At 33.9% G+C, this 21,316-nt stretch overlaps 1 protein-coding gene across 2 annotated transcripts in view; it reads right to left on the bottom strand.

Moving 5' to 3' along the window:
* The window catches only part of HGF (hepatocyte growth factor), a 71,318-nt gene that overhangs the window by 9,281 nt on the left and 40,721 nt on the right, over positions 1 to 21,316 (bottom strand). For both annotated transcript variants that reach the window (XM_004045662.5, XM_019031817.4), the window contains exons 9-13: positions 17,657 to 17,784; positions 12,492 to 12,594; positions 8,971 to 9,104; positions 3,214 to 3,252; positions 1,879 to 1,975 (exon numbers count right to left, since the gene is read on the bottom strand). In XM_004045662.5, coding sequence (XP_004045710.1) covers positions 1,879 to 1,975; positions 3,214 to 3,252; positions 8,971 to 9,104; positions 12,492 to 12,594; positions 17,657 to 17,784 — 501 coding nt within the window. The remainder of the gene's footprint in view (positions 1 to 1,878; positions 1,976 to 3,213; positions 3,253 to 8,970; positions 9,105 to 12,491; positions 12,595 to 17,656; positions 17,785 to 21,316) is intronic.

Below are 21,316 nucleotides of genomic sequence, written 5' to 3'. Positions count from 1 at the left end.
AGCTGTTGTTGCTAAGAACTTGGATTTAAAAAGGAAAAAAACTAAAAATTTACAGTACTCTAATCTGATGGAAAAATAGCTTCACCTGCTTCTCCAACAATGGAGATGACCAAAGCAGTATCCTTGTGAATTCTCTTACTGGAAAAAATAACTTAGAAGTATTAATATATGTCTTCTTTTATCCTCTGGGGTTATAAGATAAGCAAAGAATCACCAATTAACTCAAATGTGGATTATTGAAAGATTTCTCCTTCCTTCCTTCTTTTTTTTTTTTTTTTTTTTGAGACAGAGTCTCGCTCAGTAGCTGGGATTACAGGCGTGTGCCACCATGCCCGGCTAATTTTTGTATTTTTAGTAGAGATGGGGTTTTACCACGTTGGCCAGGCTGCTCTTGAACTCCTGACCTCAAGTGATACACCTGCCTCAGCCTCCCAAATTGCTGGGATTACAGGTATGAGCCACCACACCCAGCCTCTTGAAAGATTTTCTATAATTAAGAAAATTAAACACTCCAACAGAATTCTAAAGTCTTTACTAAATCCTCATACTGCACACTCAGCTTTAATATTCTGGTTAGTTTCACAATTCTATTTTAGTACTACACACCTAGGACAGCTATACTACAATTATTGGTATAAATATTTATAAAATCTGATAAGCCATTCCTTGAGAAAAGGGTATACTAAAAAAAGAACTTTAGGCCATCTCCTACAACATTGTGGTCATCTAAAGTCATATATATCAAATTATATAAACTCTTGCTTTCCAATAATTGGTTTATTCATAAAAGGACTTCTATTTCAAGTTGTCTCTATTCTAATGTCACTGTGATTTAATAATAGTAACAGACATTCTTTTTCTCTACTCTAGGAGGCTAGCGGTGAGGGAACAGGAGGGTATTCTAAAAGAGGGGATACTTAGGTTGAAATTTGAAGGAGAAAGAATTTTCAGGCATAAAACATGGAGGAAGAAAGCCACAGTGTGTTGTGGGAACAACAGCATAAAGGCTTAGAGGAAGAAACGTGAGGTATCTAGAAAACAAGAGACAATGTGGTTCAAATTCAGATGTATCTTGGGGTGTGTTGCATGGTGAGGTTCTGATAGAAATAGCCAAAGACATAAATATTTTAGCATTCCAATTAACATACAGAATAATATATGTAGTGTATGAAAGTTGTAAGATCAGATTTTAAGTTAACTTATATTTTCAGTATTTAATTCTTATGACGTAATTATTAAGCATAATTTTCTCTAACAATATGATTTGCAAAGTGATTTTATGTAGAACATGTTATTGATTCTTAAGAGCATTGAGAAATAGACATGTCAAGAATTTTGTATCCCCACTGATTATTATAATATCAAGACTATTTAACTATTGGCCTTTTTGTAAAGATAAAATGCTCTAGAATTTAAAATTGCCATTTTTCATTTGATTGACAAGGAAAAAGTCAGAAATTAAAAACAAATATAAATGTTTTGACATGATCATGCATAAACATATTAGAAAATAAACCCATAATATCCTAGATTGGAAATTTAATAACAAGTATCATAACTACTATGGTAATATTAAGGTTTCAATAGGTCCTCTGTATTTTGCTTAATCGGAACCAAAGTGTCTCTTAGAATCAGGGACAATGCCAACACATATGGGACCTTTGTGAAGATTTAAAAAGGCACTACCTCTGGAGGCACAAATTATAGTCCAGAGCTTACAGTCTGGCAAGCAGATGTGATCAGCCTCCTCTTTTACTGCCTCACCCAGGTGCCCTGTGGAGGGTACAACATTCAGGACCACATGTGTCCATATTTCTGGGAATAGGACTCTCTTGTACATATTATGGATATGCATGACTTGCATCTATTAATAATTACCTGTATCTCAAACTAACCATCCATCCTACGTTTGTTCGTGTTGGAATCCCATTTACAACTCGCAATTGTTTCGTTTTGGCACAAGATATTACGGGATCTGAAACAGGACCAAACATAACATTTTTTAAAATAAGAATTTGAAATAATCAGTGCCTCTTAGTTTTCTTAAATGCAATGATAATTAGACAAATGTAACTCTTCTTATTGTGTCCAAAGAACAGTTTGGTGAAAGAGAAGTTTTATATGACCGCAGCATTATATTAAGTCCTTAACACTTGCCATCTTCATCTAAGAAGTTGAGTAACTCAGAAAAACAAATAAACTCAAAGCAGACAGGATTGCCATGAGAGTGACAATGGCTTTGCTCACAATACACTAAGACCAAGCTCCTCAGGTCTAATCCCTCACCACCCTCAACATAAAATAAACCAAAGTTATTTACAATGGTTATTTCTAAAGGTCAGTAGAAATCAATAGATTCAGTGAAAAAAACAAAACCAAGCTTTACTTGGATATTACTTCTGAATTTGTACAGTTAGATTGTAGATTTATTCAATATGTCTTACCAACATTTGATTTATTGAAATCATATCCAAGTGATATAATTATTATTTTCAAATCATTATGTCCAAAGACATAATACAAAATTTATTGGAGTAAATGTTTTCCTGACCCTCCTCTGTGCTCCTCGCCTTATCCCCTCTACTTCTGCTATTGGTCTAGAATAGATATCCATTTGCTTCCTGAGCCTGGGGCACAGCAGGTGGTATTTTAAATCAAAAACACTTGAGTAACTTCCTTCAGCTCAAGAGATATGTGAAAATAAAATACAAGTGGCCCCCAACAGATTCTTAAACTGAGGATTAACTGAATATCTCAGACTGTGTCATCTTGTGCCCACTTGACTGTAGGGCATGCAGAGAAGTTTACAAATAGAGTAGAATAGAGGCACTGAATAACTTTCCAGCTTTCGGGTTTCATTCTTCCTGAATTCAGCATCCTAATTTTATTAAATCATGGTATATATAAAGGTGGTCCATTATACGCATTGTGCCCCAAATTAAAAGTAAATATAAACACTCTTTTCGAAATCACATATACCATCTCATAGATTTTTTGCAAGAGAATTGAATTTCTATATTCAGTATGCAGTTGCCTTTGAAACTCCTTTACACCTATGCATAGAAAAATATATTTTAAAAAGTAAAAATAAATAGATTAACTTCTTTTTATAATGGAAGCTAATATAGATAATTTTCTTTGAAAGAAATAATGACACTTCTGACACACAGAGAGAGACTCAGAATATACTTTATATTGTGAAATATTACTTACGGTCTAAATTGACTATTGTAGGTGTGGTATCACCTTCACCTGTAAAAATAAATGTATAGATAAATACACAATTCATATATGCATATATCTGTTATATAAAACCAAATATATATTAAAATCCAAGTATCAATGAATTCAGTAATTTACTAAAATTCTTTTTTTGTTGTTGTTTTGTTTTGTTTTGAGACAGAGTCTCATTCTGTCACCCAGGCTGGAGTCCAGTGGTGCTATCTCAGCTCACTGCAACCTCCCCCTCTCAGGTTTAAGCGATTCTCCTGACTCAGCCTCCCAAGTAGCTGGGACCACAGGCACACACCACCACACCCAGCTACTTTTTGTATTTTTAGTAGAGACGGGATTTCGCCATGTTGGCCAGGCTGGTCTCAAACTCCTGACCTCAAATGATCCACCTGCCTCAGCCTCCCAAAGTGCTAGGATTATAGGCATGCGCCACCACACCTGGCCAATTTACTGAAATTCTTGACATTTTATTCAGAGATAAAATGTAAACTCTTTTGAGTAATTATACATCACGTTTACTGGATAATATTGTAAGTATATGCCCTCTGGTACTAGGTGATATGAGCAGAGCCCTATTTTATGACTGTGGAGGCTCTCAGGTGTGTGTTTTGATGATCATTGGCCATTTGAATTACATTGCCTTCATCAAGGAGCTGCCTCGATCCACCAAGATGTCCAACATCCTACACCATGAACATTCCATTGAATAGCACTCGTGTTCATTATTGTCTACTTGGACTCTTCATATTGATAGGCCATTTGCTTCTGTAATTTAAATCATTTAATTTTTTTTCTGAAAACTTTTAGTTTTGTATGGTTAAAGATAATTGCAACTACACAAACTTCATAAATCTCTGCAAGGATTCTAGAAGATAGATATCAATGTCACTAATGGAAAAAGAGGAATAATACAATATAATTATGCTTTGTTGCTTGAATATTTCAAGGGTTGATTTTTTCAGATGCTAGTAAAAAAATATGGAAAAAAAGAGAACACTGAAAACTACAAATTAACTCTAATTAAAACCTGTAGCTTACTACTTTTTCATCTCTACTGGGGCTTAATTGCCACAAATAAGAGAAAGTCTTGGAAGATGCAAGGATTTTGAAATACTTATGCTGTAATGAATGAGACACAAGACATTTCCTGGAGCTTAATGTGTGACTATTCAGAATTGATGGCATAGAGTTCAGTCAGGCACTGTTTAGACCCAGATGGTTGTTAATCCCTGGAAATGCCCTGAGCTCAAATAAGCCAGCAACAAACCAATGATGTATACGGATTCCTTTGTAATAGATGCCAATGTGATTGTTATTTATGAGGATAGTTGTGAGAATTAACATATACTTATTTAAGTTCATTTTTCAGATCTAGATATTTTAAATGAATAGGTTCATGGTAAACATACAAAATTCATCATTTCTCTTTGCCTGTAGCTTATCCTAGAGGAGGGTTTGTCAGTCAGCTGAGGTCAGAGTTTTAGTTCATTAAGTATGAGTTAAGATTGAGGCGGACTATGGTAACAAAACTTCAAGGATATTGGTTTTCCACGTAAGTCAAATACTTGAAAATGTTAAATAAGTAGATATTTATTTCTTATTTTGTGAGGAGAAAGACTGCTTATTTGTTCTATCTTGTATATTAAGTCTCTTATTTCTAAGCATTAAGCTAATTGGTCAACCAAATGCTTAGTTAACTCTTGTATCTTACAATATATTTAGTTTTAAAAATTTGTAGATATGGCCTTGCGTGGTGGCTCGTGCCTGCCTGTAATCCCAGCATTTTGGGAGGCTGAGGCGGATGGATCACAAGGTCAGGAGTTCAAGACAAGTCTGGCCAACACAGTGAAACCCTGGATCTACTAAAAATACAAAAAATCAGCCAGGTGTGGTGGCAGGCACCTGTAATCCCAGCTCCTTGGGAGGCTGAGGCAGGAGAATCGCTTAAACCTGGGAGGCAGAGGTTGCAGTGAGCCAAAATTGCTCCACTGCACTCCAGCCTGGGCAACAGTGTGGGCAACAGTGTGATACTCTGTCTCAAAAAAAAAAAATTTGTAGACACTATACATTTTGGGTTTTAATAATTAATAGTAATGTATATGTTTTGCTTTCTCTAATCCAATATTTCTCACACGTTAGCATACACTGAAATACGTTTTAAAATTACATTTCTGGGGATTCTGGGTTGGTGGCTGGATGCATCCATTTAACAAGCATCCTAGGTTCTTCTGTTGCATGCCTGGAGTAAAACTTGAAAAACTACTTTCTATGCCTTTTCCATTTCACTGCCAAATACTATTCTCACTTTTCTTCCTTTACTTTCACCACTGTCTATACTACACTATCTATACCACACTACTTTCAGACTCATGTCTACAAAAATATATGTGATACAATATTTACTTTTTATTGGTTCAACTTAAATTTGAAGAAAGAAAACGTGTCAGTGATAAAAGTTTTACCTACGGAAGGGTAGGGGTGTGTGTGCGTGTGTGTGTGTGTGTGTGTGTGTGTGTGTGTGTGTGTGTGTGTGTGTATGGCCTCAGAACCAAACATGGACTTTTTCTGAAAACATAAAGAAAACTTTCTCCCACTCTTCTTAAAGCTTTAACTCAATTTCAAAAGTTTACGAACATCATGTATTTCTCCATGAAGAAATCTATGTTCATATTCTCATTTTATATATTGTTAATATATACGTATTACATGATTATATTGCTTTGTAATTGTTTCCCTAAATGTCTCCCTTTTATACTATGAACTATTTAAAATTAAGAAGCAGTGTTTGTATTTTTATAAACATAGTATGTTATATATGGCTTTGTACACAATAGCAGCTCAATTAACAATAATGAATGAACAAATAAAAACAGAGATGGAAGTTAAGGTTTTGACTCTTTACTATGCAACAGACACTGTTCACAATAGTCCCATATAATAGGTACTTTTATTACAAAATATTGCAAATACAAATATGAGTCCTAAGTGGGTTTGGTAACTTGCCCAAGGTACTTAAAAGTGATGGGTCTGGCATTCTTAGGAAGTCTGGATTGAAGTTCTTAACCACTACGCTCTTAGTAGTTAAGATTTTTCTAAAATAGTATACTAACTGTGTCTGTGTATACTCAATCATGTAGGCACCTCTACATTTTTATGTTTGCATATTTGATAAACTTAAAAATATGTAAAATATTATTTTGTAAGCATGTTAAAAAAAAGAATAAAAACCTTTACATGTTTTGTAAGAGAATTTTACAGTGTGAAAATGATTTATACAGTCTCTGCAGTTATATAAATAATAAGAACTCAAATCTTCTAAAGATAAATATTATCAGCCTTTCACCAGGGAGAAAATGTAAATAAATCCTGGCTATAAATATTAGTTAGAAAAATGACACTGTAAAAATCTTTATTAAAATTAATGTGTGGTATACATTGAAATAAAATGATTTATCTGCAATAGCATTTAATCAAATACTAGTAACCCCCGCAAGTCTTTCAACAGCACGTTACTTTTAGTTTAAAAATATTAGTTGAAAAATTTTTTGAAAACTTGTGAATTATTAGAGTCCTGGCTCCCTTGGTTTGTGATTATAAATGAAATCACAGTGCCTTGAGATACTATAGGGCATTTCACTCTTAACCATGCATATGTGCTAGATAGTGCTGCTGTGATTTTTAAAAATCTGGAAATCTGTAGAGGAAGCAAAATAACTCTTTTTAGAAGGCAGATAATTGCCTTTTCCTTCTTCCTACACCATTATATATTCTATGAGCCTCCATTAGTCTTAACCATAGAGACTTAACAAAAACATAGTGCTATAAAACTGTACTTAGAAAAATAATAATCTTTTAATAATTTTTAAATATTTTGTATGGCATTCTCTGAAAAGGTAGGTGTGTTTCTTTTAGTATTAACATTGAGCCTATGCCAACCTTAATATGGGAAAAGTGAAGAACATTAGGAAAACAAATTAATTTGAAAGGCTATGATCATGGCTGATAAAATGAAAATAAACTTATTAGAAATGCCATTTATTTGCAAACATATCATATATTTAGTTATTTATTCTTATACGGAATTTCCCAACCTATTAAAAATAGATGGAGCAGCTCCAAGTCTTAATTATAGGTAGACTTGATTAACATCATATTTTAAAAGTTTGCCTTTAATGCTAGAATTTCATAAAACATGACTGCTCTTTCCATTTAAGGTGAAATTTACCTCTTTAATTTGACATAAATTCTAGAAAAACACAGACTTGTGTTTGTATTTCATTTTTTAAAAGCAACATTATTATTTCTTCAATTTAATCTCTTTTTAGAATAGATATTTTTGCTGCTGTTCTCAAGGTACTTGCTACTATTGGCTTGTCTCACAAGAAAAACATTCTTAAAACAAAGTTCTTATCGAACTTATAAAAGTATTTCCTTTCTAAAGAGAAGGTGGTTTAACATTGTAGTAAAGGATGTTTGTTGTAAACATAGAGTTACAGATAGATAGTATAGTAAAATGGTCTCTTTCTACTGACACAGCTTTATAAAAAGGCTTTTTCACTCAATAACATATTTAAGACATATTTCCATCTCAATACGTATTACTAGACATCAGTGGTTACCAGTGGAAATGATTTTGCCCTCCAGGGGACATTGGCAATGTCTAGAGATAGTTTTGATTGTCACGACTTGGGGCAGGTGTCATGCTACTGGCATCTAGTGGATAGAGTCCAGGAATACTACTAAAAATGCTACAATGCACAGAACAGCATCTACCCCAAAATGTGGGTGTGCGGAGCCTCAAAAATCCTGATCTATGTCAACATTATTACTGCTTTTGATACATTTTATCAAACTAACTTCCAAGTAGGATTTTGAATTCACACTGTAAGTAGCACAGAATTGAGACAGACTGATTACCCAGGTCCTCACTAATACTGGATATTTACAATCATTTTATTTGCCAACCTGACAGGTATAAGTGACTTCTCATGTCTTAAATATTTGTTTCCTACTAATATGTTTTAATGTCTTTTCATTTATTTATTAGCTATATTTTTGAAGATTTATTTTCTACTTTTTTCTCCTGAGTTCTCACATCTTTTTCTTACTGATATCTAGGGACTTTTTAATATGAATTATACCAGACATGTATTTTATATGAACAATGTCAAACATGTATTACATGTTTTTTATATAACTTTTACTTTATACACTAATATGTTTTTAACAAAGCCATCTGGGAATCAGATAACTGGGTGGAAAACTCCAGGCTCTTCTTTAGTCTTAAGTTAAAGAACTGAGAAGGAAATAGAAGTACCACTAGTTCAGATCTGCTCACGGCTTTTTAGTGGGCTGGGAACTTTGCTGAGAGCTCTGCTATATTCAGAAGCCAAACAGGTAGTATTGGTATTGGGGGGTGGGGAGATCTTTCTAGCCCAGTCATATTAGAACTGTGGCCAATTAATGCTTTCGGAATCCCAATGGAAATCTTCTGAGGGAAGAGAATCTCCATTAAAATGTTAAAATTTCTTCTTATCTATATGAGAGATGGAGAGAGAGAAAGAGAGACCATGTGGTGTGTCTGTGTGTGTGTTGTGTACATTTGTGTGTGTTGCTCTCTGGAGAGCTTCCTCATTTGGGAATAAATGCCAGACCACCTATATTATTTACAACTTTTAGATGAAATGTAGTACATTTAAAATATTTCACAAGACACCAATCCCTAACTGTACTTACAACGAGAAATAGGGCAATAATCCCAAGGAATGAGTGGATTTCCCGTGTAGCACCAGGGTCCATGAGCATCATCATCTGGATTTCGGCAGTAATTCTCATTCAGCTTACTTGCATCTGGTTCCCAGAAGATATGACTGTGGAAACAACAGGCTTTGTACATCACAAGATGCTCATTCCATCCAAGAGACACAAAATATTACAAAAAGATATAATCTCAGCACATTACTTTCACTGTAGATACAGCATAACCTTTTACTTGGGATGAATTTTAGCTATTTTGTTTGAGGTCTCTTTGGTTGCTACTGTTGTTCCTACACTTTAGAAGCAGATTCTCTAACTTGGAAATATGGAAGAGGGCTCCATAATTGGCATATTAGATTTTGTGATTTTGCCTCTATTTGATAATCCCAGTGGCATGGTAATGATACTTCTGTGCATAGAAATAAGAAAAACATTGTCTAAAGCAAGCAGATGGCAAAGATTAAAACTATAAAATACATAAAAAAATACAAGCTATTATACAAGTATTTTTTTACATTTTAGATACAAACGAAGCATCACTAGCTATATCACTATGACAGAGTACAAGAAGATATACTGAAATGAATAATGTGTTAATTAAATAATTAAAATTCTAAATTTTACTGATCAGTTACAAAATATTATTTTCTGACAGATAACCGAGCAATACTTTATTTCTAATTCACATCTTAACTAAATTTATTACAAAAGAAAAGCAAAGATTGTAAATTTACTGTAAATTATTTTATAAGGCCATTTTCATTCATGTAACATCAATATTTACATTTACCTCAATAACATGAATGAAGTCAATTCTACATGGCCACTTTGACTGATCATAAAAGTCATTAAAACTATGCATCTTACTGAACTTGTTTCCAGTTATTAATTGCTACCATGCTTGAATATAATTAATGTGTCATTTTAAATAAAATTTTAAAAAGCTTGAACATGGAAACTTGGAGTATATTTCCAGACCAAGGTTCATTTTTCTGGACCAAGAATAACAGTAAACACATATAGTACTTATTACATGCCACATTGTGTTGTAGGTTCTTTGTAGATATAACCTTAGACCAATCTTCTGAGATAGTCTTTAAGGTTATGCCATATTACATTTGTGGAAATTGAAATCCAGAGAGGAAAACTAATTGGTGTAATGTCACATGACTTGAAAACACTAGAGCTGGGGTTTGAACCCATGGCTATTTCAAGAGTCAGTGCTCAAAACCGCCATGCTCTATCTCCTACTTACAAAGTTTGTCCTTAAGCCAAAATGGTACCATGTGACTTAATCCTTGATCAATTTCCTACAAATTGTTTCCAAAAGTCAAACCTAAACTTGATGAATTAAGTATTATTAGAGACCCATTGATAGTTTCTAAATAAATATATCACATATTTTCAGTGGCATGCTGGTAAAAGTTTACCGACTGGTACTTTGAGGTATGTGTATGGTGAGGATGAAGATGAGGAATCCTCGTCTGAAGTTGTTGCTGATTTCTGTAGTGTAAATACTTCTACCATGAAAATTCCAACCTTCTAGTGTAAAATCACCAAAGGCAACACTTTTGAAAGACGATGAGAACAATTCTCTCTCACAAGTCCATAAGAGCAATCCACCCCACCCACCACTGCATGTTTCTAAAAATGCTTTAAAAAATAGCAGTGCTGAAATTAGCATTTATTTTAATCATGCCAATTCTTACTTAAAATTATTTAATAAATCCTTTTAATCCTCAGGATAAAATTTAGATTTCTTAACTGAGCTTACAAGACTCTCTATATGGTGTTACCACTTTGTGAATTCCTTCTCTGTGGACGTTGACCAAGTTACATTCTTTCAGTCTTACCAAAATTATTTCCTATATTCAAATAATCTAATGCTTTGGCCTTTGCACATGCAATTTCTTGTGTCTAATGTCCTCTTCCTCCTCTACTTCCCTTGCCCAATTCCTACTCATTCATGTACATCCCAGCTAATCTCCCTTCCTTTAAGAAGCCTTCCTGACCACTTACGTCTGAGTAGGCACTTCTTTGCATTCCCATAGCATAAAATATGCTATCTTTCATAGTTTTCTTATGGCATTCCCTGTTTGCTTGCATCCCACACTAGAGTGGGAGATCTATAAGGACAGAACTCTGCTGCTCTTTGAAGTCCTAGAACTCCAGTGTCAATATAGTAGCCACTGACCACATATGGCTACTGAGAAATTGATCCAGTCCAAATTGACAGGTGCTGTAAGTGTAAACAGACACCAGATTTTGAATATGGAGCATGAGAATATAATGTAAAAGATATTTTTAATTATTTTGTATTAAATACATATTGAAATGAAAAACTGTAGATATAGTGGATTAAATAAAATATATTAAAATTAATTTTGCCTGTTTATTTTTACCTCTTTAAAAGTGGCTACTAGGAATTTAACAGAACATATGTCGCTTACATTTGTGAGCTGCATTGTCTTTATATTGGAGAGCATTATTTTATAACTATCCTTTTGTGTGAAGTAAATTAACTGAAACAATATAATCCACTATTGAGTACATTTTGGAAGAGAATAAGGAACTTAAAATTAAAAGACTGAAGCAAAGTCACTCCATCTCTCTGAGCCCTTAAATTCCTATCCACATATCAATCTTTCCTATAGGATTATGATGGTCAAATGGCATAACTCATGTAAAGCACCCATGTTATAGGCACTTGATCAAATGACTGTAACTTGTTTTTTCTTTTATTCTAGTGCATATGCTCTGGGATGTTTATGAAAAAATCTGCTTTAGGTCACAATTATGTGTCATACTTCTTTTGCAATTTTGTAAACACTAGCACTATTGCTAGGGCTGAGTGGGTGCTACCTTCTCTGTCTATGAGTATATCTATGGTAAAAATCTGTAATTCTCTAAAATTTGTAGATTTTTTCAACTACATATACATTCCTGTAATTACTGGAACATTTTATGTATCAAAGCTACATAAGGAAACCTGTCATTACACATTTTTAATAGTTAAGGTTTAGTATTTTAGAAATTTAAATTATATGAGTGATTATTCATTGATTTTTCATAACCTATCAATTATTAAATATGAAAACAATAATCCCATAAGATGCACTATTTCAAACACCAGATTTGCCACTTACTTATACACTGTCTTATTAAGTTATGTAACTATTGTGTCAATGTGACCGTATCCTCCTTGGAGGTTGGAACCAAAACATTATCCACTTTTTGTTGTTGTTCCCCATGGTACCAATTACAGTACAGAACACATAGTAAATGCTCAATAAATATCCACTAACTTGAATTGCATATTTAAAAGTTTGCTACATAAAGAAACAATGTTATGATGAGTTGTAAAGAAAAACCAATCTAATGCTTTTATTAGCTTACCATGATATATAAAAGAATAGAAAGAAATAGCAATGTACATATCTAAATACACAGTCTGTTGGTATCACTACATTCTATGTATTGAAAGGAAGAAATTTACACACCGATGTAAGTCTTCCATGTTCTTGTCCCACATTGAACATGTTAGTCCAGATCTTGTTTGGGATAAGTTGCCCATATAGTTTTTGCCATTCCCACGATAACAATCTAGACATAAAATATACAGAAATAAGTCCAATGAATATTAAGGCGGATAAAACAAAAAGATTTTTTACAAGTATATGGAATCATGAAATCAACATAAAAATTAAAGTACTTGAAAGGGCTGGGTGCAGTGGCTCACGCCTGTAATCCCAGCACTTTGGGAGGCCAAGGAGGGCCCATCACGAGGTCAGGAGATCAAGACCATCCTGGCTAACACGGTGAAACCCTGTCTCTACTTTAAAAATACAAAAAATTAGCCAGGGCGTGGATGGTGGGCGCCTGTAGTCCCAGCTACTAGAGAAGCTGAAGCAGGAGAATGGCGTGAACCCGGGAGGCGGAGCTTGCAGTGAGCCGAGATGGCGACACTGCACTACAGCCTGGGCGACAGAGCGAGACTCCGTCTCAAAACAAAAAGAAAAAAAAAATTAAAGTACTTGAAATCTGTACAAATCAAAAATACTCAAATATCTCAGATTAAAAAAATATTTATTTTAAGCCCAGTATCTTCATCAAAATAAGGGCTTATGCAAATTCAAATATAACAAATAATAATTTAAAAACAAAATAATTTAAATGAGTGGCCCTTTGGAACAACAAAGAAATACGAATTTTTAGACTAACACATGTATTTCCCAACATTTTCTTCTGAAAAATTTCATTCCATAGAAAAGTAATATAATGAACATTCATCTCCTAGTCACATTCCTTATGTTTTGATTTTTGTCTTTTATGACATTGACATTCTGAGTCACCCAAGTCAGCTGTTTTACAAATGCTCTTTAAGTTCATTTTGTTTGATTTATTTTCTCATGAATAAAACCAAGTTAAAGATATTTGACAGGAATATTGCATCAGTGATGCTTTGTCCTTTTTAGAGCATAACATCTTGTGACACATGATGTCACTTTGTTCCATCACTGGTGATGTGTTTGATCACTTGGTTAAGTGGTGCAAAGGAAAAACTCCTCTTTGTATCTAACAAAAAAATCGGTTGGGGCCTTTGAGTCTGAATAAATATCCTAATGCCAAACAAATTTTCACAAAATAGCTTAGGCATACGTTAATGAATTTTGCATGAACCACTTATTGTCATGCTGATGATAAAATGGTTATTTTGCTATTTCTAACATTTCTTTGTATTTGTTAGTTAGCATTCTTCTGTAAATAAAAATTTTTCCTTTTCCCTTACCCCATTCATTTAGGTATTAGTAGTAGAAGTGCTAGCACTAGCTGTAGAAATAGTAAATTAAATGTTGACCAGTGGATTTTCTTTTTATTTAATATGATATATAATCTATTCCTGTTATTCATTTTGATGCTCAAATTGTTCCAAATTTGGCCAATGGAAGCCACTTTCAACTGACTCCTCTGTCTCTTACTATGCTCCATGAGGTTTTCTGTTTCTCTTTTTTTAATTGAGCAATTTGTGTTCTCCTGCCTTAGCCTCCTGTGTAGCTGGGATTACAGGCATGCGTCACCACACCTGGCTAATTTTTTATATTTTTGGTAGAGATGGGGTTTCACCATGTTGGCCAGACTGGTCTCAAACTCCTGACCTCAAGTGATCCGCCCGCCTCGGACTTCCAAAGTGCTGGGATTACAGGCATGAGCCACCGCGCCCAGCCATATTGTTCATATTTTTAATCAAAAGAAATGTAGTCAGAAATTAAGTTCTTCAAAAAATATAAGTTGGTCAGGCGCGGTGGCTCACACCTGTAATCTCAGCACTTTGGGAGGATGAGGCAGGTGGATCACTTGAGGTCAGGAGTTCAAGACCAGCCTGGTCAACATGGTGAAACCCCATTTCTACCAAAAATATAAAAAATTAGCTGGGTGTGGTGGTGTGTGCCTGTAATCCCAGCTACTCAGGAGGCTGAGGCAGGAGAATTGCTTGAACCCCAGAGGCAGAGGTTGCAATGAGCCAAGATCATGCCACTGCAATCCAGCCTGGGCGACAGAGCGAGATTCTGTCTCAAAAAAAAAAAAAAAAAAGAAATTTAAAAAGGTATATATATATATATATATATGTTGCATTGCAAATTTAAAAATAATTATTCTACTTTTAAAAATATTCTATACTTTTAAATAATACTGAACGTTTTTAAAGTGACTTTTTATATTTAACATTCTTAATTTTTATATGAATGAAAACTGTACATTTGACTATGACAGGTCATCTACAAATTTACATCAACATTAAGATTTTATGTTGGGAAAAGTAACTAATGGGTACTAGCCTTAGTACCCGGGCAATGAAATTGTCTGTACAACAAACCCCCATAACACAAGTTTACCTATGTAACAAACCTACACATATATTCCAAAAAAGTAAAGAATGGAAAATACTCAAGAGCCACAAACAAGAAACTAATGAAATTGTCTACTTGCAGTGGTGAGTAGAAAGTAGAAATTGAATGGCATGGAAGCAAGAGAAAAGGACACTTCTCTGAATTTACCCTTTCATATAGTATTGACTATTATCCAATGTTAAGGTTTTAGATATTCAAAAACTAATATCCAGAAAGATGAAAATAAAGACAGAAATATGCCTATGTATATATCAAATGTATACCATTAATACAGAGAAAGAAAATCCAGATGATTTTTGGTTACAATTTTCTGACTGTATATACTCTCATTAGAATATATTTTAAGACTGAAATAACTGTAAATACATTTTATGATATTGATATAAATATTTAAATTATATTGTTTACTGCCTTAAGTATATAATATATAGTATATATAATATGTAGTGTTTTATCAACATTTTAAAGAAATTCTGTAATTTCAGTTTTCATTTTTCTTTAATAGTGTTTTTAATATCCAGTTGGAAGAATATTTATATATATATTCAGATGTTGCAAAATTTGAAAAATGTTTCCACTCATCTAACTATATGTAGAACTTATATTTTCTGTTTTATGGAGAAGGATAAGAGTAACATCTTTCATATAGATAGATAGATAGATAGATAGATAGATAGATAGATAGATAGATATACACACATATAGATATATATACACATATATATATATCTGTGTGTGTAGATTTATATCTATAGAAAAATACCTAGATCTAAGTAGACAGATCTATCTGTAGATATATCTGTATTTGAGAATTTAGGCAAGTTACTTAAATTCCATAAAACTAATATTTTCACCTATGAATGAATGATCTGATAAAGCAATAACATGTTTACCCTCCAGAATCCAAAATTTTCATATTCTATTACCTGATCCTTTTTAAGTGATGTATATATATATAAAATATCTTAATACACACCAAAGGTTTATCAAATAATTGTTTTCCTTTATCACTCACAAATTATTAACAAATGTTCAAGTAAATGAGACAGGAACACAGAAGACTCAGCTGGTACCAAACTTCCCTTAATCATTGGCTTCAACTTTATTTCTAACTGATCCTTAAAAGAACAGTGAAATTGACTGAAAAGGGACTCATCCCCTCTTCCCTCTACAACTCTATTTTCAGAGTTGCTCGTGAAGAATGACACTGTGGAAAAAGTTAAAGGATAGAAGTATGCCTAGGGCAGTAAGTCTATGAGATGGAGCTTTAAATTTGGCTTGGGATTTCAAGGATGATTTAGGGCTAACCATGATCATGACCATCACAATTAAGTCTATGTGAAATAGAACATGATCATTTAAAAAGGATAACTCTCAATTTACTATACATCAGTAATTCCCAGGATTCAACTTTATTATTAATATTTAACAAATTATTTATTTGAAAAATCTACCTTTTAAAAAAATTATTTTACGTTCATGGGTACATAGGTAGGTTTGTTATATGTAAATTGTGTGTCGCCGGGGTTGGGTGCATAGATTATTTTGCATGCATATGCATGCATGTTTCTTTATGGTAGAATGATGTATATTCCTTTGGGTATACACCCAGTAATGGGATTGCTGTGTTGAATGGTAGTTGTGTTTTAATTTTTTGAGAAATCTCCATGTGGCTGAATCAATTTACATTCCCAACAGTGGGATATAAGCATTTCCTTTTCTCAGCAACCTCACCATCATCTATTATTTTTTGACTTAAAAATCTATTTCAATCTGATTTTACTACCGCTCCCTGAGGCAGTTATCTTCAATGGCATCTATGTTTCCAAATGCAATGGTGATTTCCCTCAAACCCCACCATTATCCAGCAGCTACACTGCTAACAACCAGGGTCAAGTCACTCCCATCTGTAGTCTGAATTACTGAAACAACCACTTCATTGGTTCTCCTGTTTTAACCCTTGTCAAGAATTCTAGCTATTTTCCGAAATGCAGCCAGAGTGATCCATTTAAAACTTAAGTCAGATTGTGTAACTTCTCCCTTCAGAGAAGAGTCCTAAGAGTCCTTTCTCTTTCAGAGCAAAAGGGCAAACAATTCCTGAAAGGCTGATGCAATTTTAGCCCAATTGCCTCTCTAATCTCATCTCCTGCTACTCTTCATCTTACTTATTTTGTACTAGCTATAGTGATGTGCTTATTTATTTAACTTTCCCAGAACTCCCTCATCTCACACCATTTGCATTTGCAGTTTTCTTTATCTAGAATACTCTTACACATATATGTGCATGGCACATGCTGCTCCCTCACTGCCCTTGGGTCCTTCTTATATGTTAACATAGCAAGTAAGATCTTCCCTGAACATTAAAATATAAAAGAGCAGCACCCCTCTTTTCTAACTCTGCAACATTTTTCTCTCTACTGCTTATGACAACTACTGTAATATTCCCATTCTCATTTTTATTTTGCTTATTTTCTATCAGTTGAATATTAGCTCCAGGGGGTCAGATAGCTTAGTTTTGTTTACTGGTATATCTCCAAGGCTTAGAACTGTGGCTGTCAGTAGCATACACTCAGCTAAATAAATAAATCTTGAGTGAATAAACATAAGAAAAATCCAACTTCAAACTTGGTGATTTTGTTTGCAAGCCAGCAAAACCAGTGCAGCAAGAAGTAGATCTTATGCTGTAAAATGTGTCCTCCCTTTAGGCATTTCCCCTGAATTTAATCATGCCCACCCTGCAGAATGTCAGCTATTACCTTGTCCATGTGACATATCACAGTTTGGAATTTGGGAACAGTAGCCAACTCGGATGTTTGGATCAGTGGTAAAACACCAGGGTGATTCAGACCCATCTGGATTTCGGCAGTAATTTTCTCGTAGGTCCCTATTGAGAATAAGCATGTTAATGTAAATTGCCGGAGTTCTTACGTTGGTGAAGTCAGCGCTATTACATTTCTAGAATTCTAGAATGTATGCATGTTTATAAATAGAGTTCTAACTTTTTGGACTCAGAATAGCTATAACAATTTAATATTCAGTATACATAACTGACACTGCCCAAATTACTGAAATAAATGCTGTCATATGTTAATATTTTTTCCTTCCACAGGCCTAGAGTTTCACCCAAACATTACTGCTTCACAAAAGAGAGAAACGGTACCACTGCATTCTTCTCACTCAGTCTTAAGATTGAGACTCTCAATTGGTACCATTTCAAAACATTGGCCTGTTATTTATTACATGTTCATGGCCCACATATTGTGTAGAAACAACACATATCTCTCTTTGTGGAAGAAAGGTTATTATCAATAGTCATTAACTACTCTCATTTAAAATGGAAGTTCAATCTATTCAAATATGTGCCACAAAAATATGATAGCTATTTTTCCTTGAGTTCTGCATTTCTTTGATTTATTTAATTTGATGCATTGATTTATTTTAATTACAAAGCAATTATTTATTGATTTAGAGAGGTTACCTAAAATCTTTATATATATTTCTGTAAAACTAAGGCCCAGTTATACTATAGAAAAACGAACTATAGAACACATTTTCAATGTAGTACATGTATATTCTTCATCTTACCAGTATTTTAATTAGAAATTTAGAGTTCCTAATAAGAAAAAAATCTATGCTAATATTCTCTGTATGTAGAAGACTTTTAATGGTTTTCTATCAATATAAATAAGGTTCACATTAAATAAAATATGGATTTCATGATAAATAAAACGTATTAAATATGCTAATTTTAAATAAGTAGGTGCTTTCATTTCATAGATTCCTTTTTAATAACTATATTAATATTCAATCTTTTGGAAACCACAGTATTTGTATCACTTAGGTCCAATTAGAAGTACTATTATACAATTATCTTAATATCCAAATGGACCATTCAAAACTGATTTTTTTTTTTTTTTTGAAACAGAATCTCGTTCTGTCGCCCAAGCTGGAGTGCAGTGACGCAATATCGGCTCACTGCAAGCTCCGCCTCCCGGGTTCACGCCATTCTCCTGCCTCAGCCTCCCGAGTAGCTGGGATTACAGTTGCCCGCCACCACGCCCGGCTAATTTTTTTTTTTTTTTTAGTAGAGACAGGGTTTCACCGTGTTAGCCAGGATGGTCTCAATCTCCTGACCTGGTGATCTGCCCACCTTGGCCTCCCAAAGTGCTGGAATTACAGGCATGAGCCACCGCACCCAGCCGAAACTGAGAAATTTTTAAGGAAGAAGCTTGTGTTGGGTTAGAAAGTCAATAAGTATTAGTCTTATCTAATCATAGTAAGTCCTGACACAAACTATTATTTAAGGATATGAGAACATCGGCCACCAATGATTAAAGCCACTGTATAGTTAAGTGTTCATAACCCATATTCAAACCTTTAGCCTTCTTATAAAATTATTAACTTGAATAGATGAGACAAGCAATTTATACTTACATTTTTTAAAAAAATCTATGTCAGTATAAAATATGTGTGTTAAATTTTACATGAACTTTGCATACACTTTGGTTTTATTTTCTATTATTTGGTAGAGATGGAGTCACCCTTTGCTGCCCAGGCTGGTCTTGAACTCCTGACCTTAAGCCATCCTCCCGTCTCATCCTCCCAAAGTTCTGGATTGTTCATTTAGACAAGCTAATTAAGTGAAGATCGAGAGCTATCAAAGTCTTAGTTTGGACTGACTTTAACATCTGTATTAGAAGCACCTCAATCAATAATCTACATTAAGCAAGAATGAAAGTCAAGATTTGCCCAAATATTTTTACTAGGTCCTTACTTTTCACTTGAAGAAAGGATGGTTTACAATTACTAAAGTAAATTGATGATTTTATGATTCATGTCGATTCATCACAGGCAGTGTTGTTCAGTTACAGTGTTCCAAAGACTGCCATTTGTAATGTCTCAGTACTGGGGCAAGTGGGCAAGTAATATTTCATGTTTAATGTTTAATAGAGACACGTGACCAGTACACCCCTCACTACTAGATCACAAATAGTAAATGGTAAATCAATGTCCTGAGAAAAATGTTGAATCAGATTTTATCAGTTTTATAACACTGCACAAGCTTTGTTTCTTAATACTTATGTTTGGTTACTTAAAACAAATAACAAAATTAAGAAAAGATGGCTTAAATTCTACCAAGATATAACAGGTAACTTCTGATACTTAAGTTTCACTTGTGAAGTCTGTGAATTAAATGTTTATATCCATTCTGTTTTTCTTACAGATGAATTTCACTAGGTATCTTCACGTACACAATTTCTTATTGGGTATTACTAGTCATTAGAAGTTAACAAAAATGTGAATGGCAGTGACACTATCTCCTTTGTCCCTTATAACTAATATTTTCTCTGTTTCTTTGTTTTTTCTACTTTGATATGTATTTCTCAGGTGTGAAACCCATCGGTCATGAATAGAGAGTGAATTGCTGTGATGGAAATGAGGGAAATAAACCCAGCATGACAACTATCAATTTTGTTATTGTAAACTAATGGGAAAAAATCTTAGATTAATATTTACTATTTAAACAAATAAATTACAGAACTAGCTAAAGCTTGTGCATGCACACACACACATACAACACAAATCTCCCCTCTCCTATGGTAGATGCGCCAACTAGTGCTCATAGCTCTTCATTCAGAAATGTTAGGCTGTCTTATTAAAAGCCAATTACATAAAGCCAATATATGTTATTTATAGGTGCTATTTCAGAAAAGCCACTATGAATGATGTGTATTATTAATTTCAAAAGCAATCACTTTATGTTCCTCATAACAAGGTGGACAATTTAAAAACACATGGCATTGTGTCTGTGCCTGTCTGCAAAAGTCAAGTGGTATGAAAAGTACCCATAGAGAATGCACAAAACAACTGTGTAATTGATACTCAAGGGCAGTTTCTTTGGCTTGAGTCATCTACACAATTGATTTGCTTCCCCACTTTTCAAAGCAAATCCAGAAACAACTGAACACATTCATTTAAGCTTTGAAAAATTATTTTATTCACAGATCTTTAAGGCTAATAACTCTTCAGTGGTAGGCCTTTTCTTTCCATTCTTTCGAAAGGAAAAATGTGTAATCCTCCCAAAGCTAATACGAAAATTTAAGAAGGCAGTATTTTGAAACATGCCTGGCTACCATGACTATTAATTGATTTACTAAACAGACCCAGAAGAGCAAAACTGTGATCAGAAATCCACCTAGGGATGTGTTTCCCAAAGCATAGTGAATCTACCCTCTGGATCTGAACCACCTAGAATGCTTAATGAAATGCATATTTGAGGACCAAATCCCAGATTAAGAGAATCAAAATCTCTGAGTGGAGGTGTAATCTGCCTTTTAACTCGTGATTATCACTGGGCACGCTGAAGTTTGATCACTAACACAAAATTAGTACAAAGTAACCACTCTACCTCATTT

Source organism: Gorilla gorilla, chromosome 6 (assembly GCF_029281585.2).
Source record: "Gorilla gorilla gorilla isolate KB3781 chromosome 6, NHGRI_mGorGor1-v2.1_pri, whole genome shotgun sequence".
NCBI classification, from domain to species: domain Eukaryota; kingdom Metazoa; phylum Chordata; class Mammalia; order Primates; family Hominidae; genus Gorilla; species Gorilla gorilla.
This window is presented reverse-complemented; position numbering and strand designations above follow the sequence as displayed.